The following is a 3,957-nucleotide window of genomic DNA, read 5'->3' as shown; positions in this document are numbered from 1 at the left end:
TGAATAAAAACCACAAAAATTGTAAGAAAAAATTGGAAATTTTTATTGAAACTTTGCAGGATGTTTATTTAGTCAATTATCTATTAGTTTATCACAAAAAAATTGGAAGGAAATGCATTGCATAATAGATATAATTAATTTAAGTTGATTATATAGCGAGCTGGCAAACATTGTGAGTGTAGAAAATATGTAGTAATTAATGAAAGAAGTTTAAACACACCATAATCATTTATATATAATGAATTAGTACAATATTTTACACTTTATATATTGCATGGTAAGATACATGAGTAACTTAGCAATGTCTAAAATATCGATGATATTGGAAATATCGGTAGTCCAAAAAAATATCAGTAGTCCAAAAACATGGAAATTTCGATGGAAATATCGGGATATTATGGATATTTTAGACCATGGCCTCAACTGGGCCTTATGAAAAATACTTGGGGGACTTATCCCATTATTTATGTATTGAGGAGCGAGCCCTTATTCTATAAAAGAGACTCCCTCACTTTCATTATAGAGCACTTATTCTTCATGTACTGAGGAGGGAGCCCTTATTCTATAAAACGGACTCCCTCACCATCATTAGAGAGCATCAACTCTAGCCTATCATTCATGTATTGAGGAGTAAACCCTTATTCTATAAAAGGGACTCCCTCACCTTCAACACCACAAGCCGAGCCAACCAAGGCAACATAAGCCACAAACTGAGCAGCCTCGCAACATATGCTACTTTTAGTTGAGCATCATTTCAGATTGAGCATTGCCTCATATCGAGTATCAGTTCAAGACGACATCTAGTTACTTCAGCCCACACATAGATTGAATTTCAAGTCTCCAGCCAAAAGACTCTCTTAATTGAAGACTTGGGGGGAGTACTATTTGTACCATACTTAGGGCCTCCACATTTAGATCTCGTATAAATACTCGGGGGACTCAAATGTAATTATGTAATAAATGAAGAGGCAAATATGTAATAAGTGAGGAACCCTTATTCTATAAAAGGACCCCTCACTCTCCTCATTAGGGGAGGCCAATTCTTAGGCCTGACTCTCACCCTCTCAAAGTCTCTCTTATTCATTACAGAGGCTCTCTCCCTCACAATCCTCTTAGAGAAATACAATATCAGTGTGGACGTAGCCCAAACATTAGGGTGAACCACGATACATCTTGTGTTCTTTACATTTCTTGCAGATTCACGGTCGGATTTACGTTGTTCCAAGACCCCTCCGGTTTTGTGCATCAACATAATGCACAAGTGAAAGCGAGCTACAACAGAAGAAAAAAAAAAGGAAACTAATGAAAAGAGTTTCAAAACTTTGAGTTTGAACTAAAAATCATTATATAATTTTATTTAATGATAAGGACATGAGAAAGAAAACAAAAAACAAAAAAACCTAACTAAAGGCACATGCAAATAGCACCCAACCAATCTTTCAGTTGCATAACCCTTGGACATAATCCAAGCATATTTTATTCCTCTAAAATTAAAATTTCAAATTGAAAAGGGTTTCATTCGATTCAGAATCACATATGAGGAGGTATGATTGGGAAGGAGTCGGTCAGGTGTGGGTTAGGATGGTTGGGGGTAGGGGTGGGGCAACATTATTGACAACATTGTTGGATTCATCACCCATTATTCTAGTAATGGTATTGAGCTATTAGCCATGCATGACTTTAACGACGTGGACATTGATCTCTACCATGTTTTTTTTTTTGATCTTTTTATTGCATTCTGGTGAAAGAACTTGAAAATTTGGGATGAGCATTTACCGTTAAGTTTCATAAACAGTGTCGTACCGTTAAGTTTCATAAATAGTATAGTACCGTTAAGTTTCCTAAATAGTGTAGTAAGTTTCATAAACAGTATAGTACCATGAGGGGCGCAGGTCTGCGTGTTAGGTGTTTTTTTTTTGTCATTTTTATTAAAATTTAAGAGTTTTTTAATTAAAATTTAAATCTTTTTCATTAAATAAAGTTATAGCATGGTTTTTTTTTTTTTATTAAGATAAACTTAATCCAAACCCTTTTCATGAAAATTTCCAAAAAAAAAAATGTTCAAAATTTAAAATTTAAGAGATAATATTGATGATTTAATACTTTATATTCATTTAATAGTTAATATCCATTAATAATATCCCTTAAAAAGTGGCATATAATATTGATGATTTAATAGTTAATATCCATTTAATAGTCAACGGATGTTAATAATATACCCTTAAAAGTAGGAAATCAACATATAACATTTTCCATTTAAAAATTAAACTAATGACATGTAAATAAATAAATTTAAAAATATTTAGGTAATTATTAGTCAAAGCGGTCTAATCAAATATTTAATAAAAAAATATATAAAAAGAGTGGGGCATTTTAATTTCCTCAAAAATAGTATAAGAGTGGCATTTTTGAAGAATATACATTTAATTTAATAAAAAGAATGAACTGATAAATACATGTGTGGCGGTGACAGTAAGTAAAACGCCGTGACAATAGTTAGCGTTATAATTTACTATAGTCTAAGTTTTCTCCCGTCCCTTTCTCTCAGTATAAATACTCCCCGTCCCCTTAACTTTTCTTACCTTCAAAGTCTCTAATATTCTTCTCTTCCTCTTCACAACGTCCATATTTCCCCACTCACAGATTCGCATCAAGCACCTCAAAACACCCAAAAATTCAGAAGAAAATGAAAGAGCGGGTGCTTGTGGAACCTGCGTTCGTATTTGATCAGGATACCCACCTCACCGTTTCCAAAACCTCCATCTTCTTCCCCGGCGACGGCTTCACCGTCTACGACTGCAAAGGCCAGATGGTCTTCCGAGTCGACTCTTACGCCCCCGACGCCCACGACAGCAGCGAACTCGTCCTCATGGACCCCCAAGGCCGCTGCCTTCTCACTGTACGCCGAAAGGTACGTAAAAACAAAACCACCAATTAAGCGAGTAGACTCACTGAGTTAACTCAGCGAGTTAATAGTTTTCGTTGCTGAATTCCATGCACGTGCGCTGGCAATAATTTTGCTTTCCGATTCGAGAATTGGGTTTAATTCACTTCCGTTTTCGCTTGCTTATTTTGGAAGCCCGTCCATGAAAACGATTTAACACTCAGTGAGTCAACTCGAGTTCTAATATTTTGTTGTTGAAAACTTTAACAGAGACCGAGTCTGCATCAACGGTGGGAAGGCTTTGTGGGTGAGAGAACGGACGGCCAAAAGCCCATCTTCAGCGTACGGCGGTCCTCCATAATCGGACGGTCGAACGTGACGGTGGAGGTGTTCGGAGATCCAGGGGAGGAGTACCATATCGAGGGCTCGTTCGCGCAGCGCTGCTGCACGATCTTCAATGCAGAGAAGGAACCGGTGGCTGAGATCCGACGCAAAGTGGATGCCTCCACCCACGTGGTGCTCGGGAAGGATGTTTTCTCTCTCTGTCTCAAGCCTGGATTCGATGGGGCGTTTGCCATGGGAGTGGTGCTCGTGCTTGATCAGATCAACGGCGACGATAACGTTTTTGATGATGATGTTGTGGAGGAGGCGGAACCCACCGCCGAAGATTAGAGAGCAAAGAAGTGTTGTTGTGAGGTTAGGTGCTTTGGAGTGGTTTAACTGTCAGCTAAGTATCTGGAGTTTTCGGCGGACAGGGGACCTCCTGTCTTTGGGCGTAGATCTTGATTGTATTTTGTTGAACTTTAATAATTTAGAATGTATTTTGTTATCTCACTCAAACGCTCAAGTGGGTTCGGGAAAGTGCACGTGAAGTGTCAAACTGATTTGCAGGGTTGACTATGGTGATGGCAAGATCAACATGTTTATATTATAAAAAATGGCAAATTCAACATAACCATCATAAAAATCCTTGTTAATATTTTTTTCTGTCTTTTCCTTCTCTCCCCGTCCCGTAAGTTTGTATTTGGCGTCAAATTATTGTCGTGAAACAAGTTGGTAGTCGACGTCTTTTG

At 37.6% G+C, this 3,957-nt stretch overlaps 1 protein-coding gene across 1 annotated transcript; it reads left to right on the top strand.

Moving 5' to 3' along the window:
• The first annotated feature begins 2,537 nt into the window (after nucleotides 1–2,537).
• On the top strand, nucleotides 2,538–3,718 carry LOC103409586 (protein LURP-one-related 12). The gene is made up of 2 exons (XM_008348402.4): nucleotides 2,538–2,911; nucleotides 3,155–3,718. The coding sequence occupies exons 1-2, from the start codon at nucleotides 2,687–2,689 to the stop codon at nucleotides 3,554–3,556; spliced, it is 627 nt and encodes a 208-aa protein (XP_008346624.1). The 5' UTR covers nucleotides 2,538–2,686; the 3' UTR covers nucleotides 3,557–3,718.
• The last annotated feature ends 239 nt before the right edge of the window (nucleotides 3,719–3,957 follow it).

The sequence above is a fragment of the Malus domestica genome, chromosome 17 (assembly GCF_042453785.1).
Source record: "Malus domestica chromosome 17, GDT2T_hap1".
Taxonomy (NCBI): Eukaryota; Viridiplantae; Streptophyta; class Magnoliopsida; order Rosales; family Rosaceae; genus Malus; species Malus domestica.
Note: the sequence above shows the minus strand (reverse complement) of the source record. Positions and strands in the feature narration are given on the sequence as shown.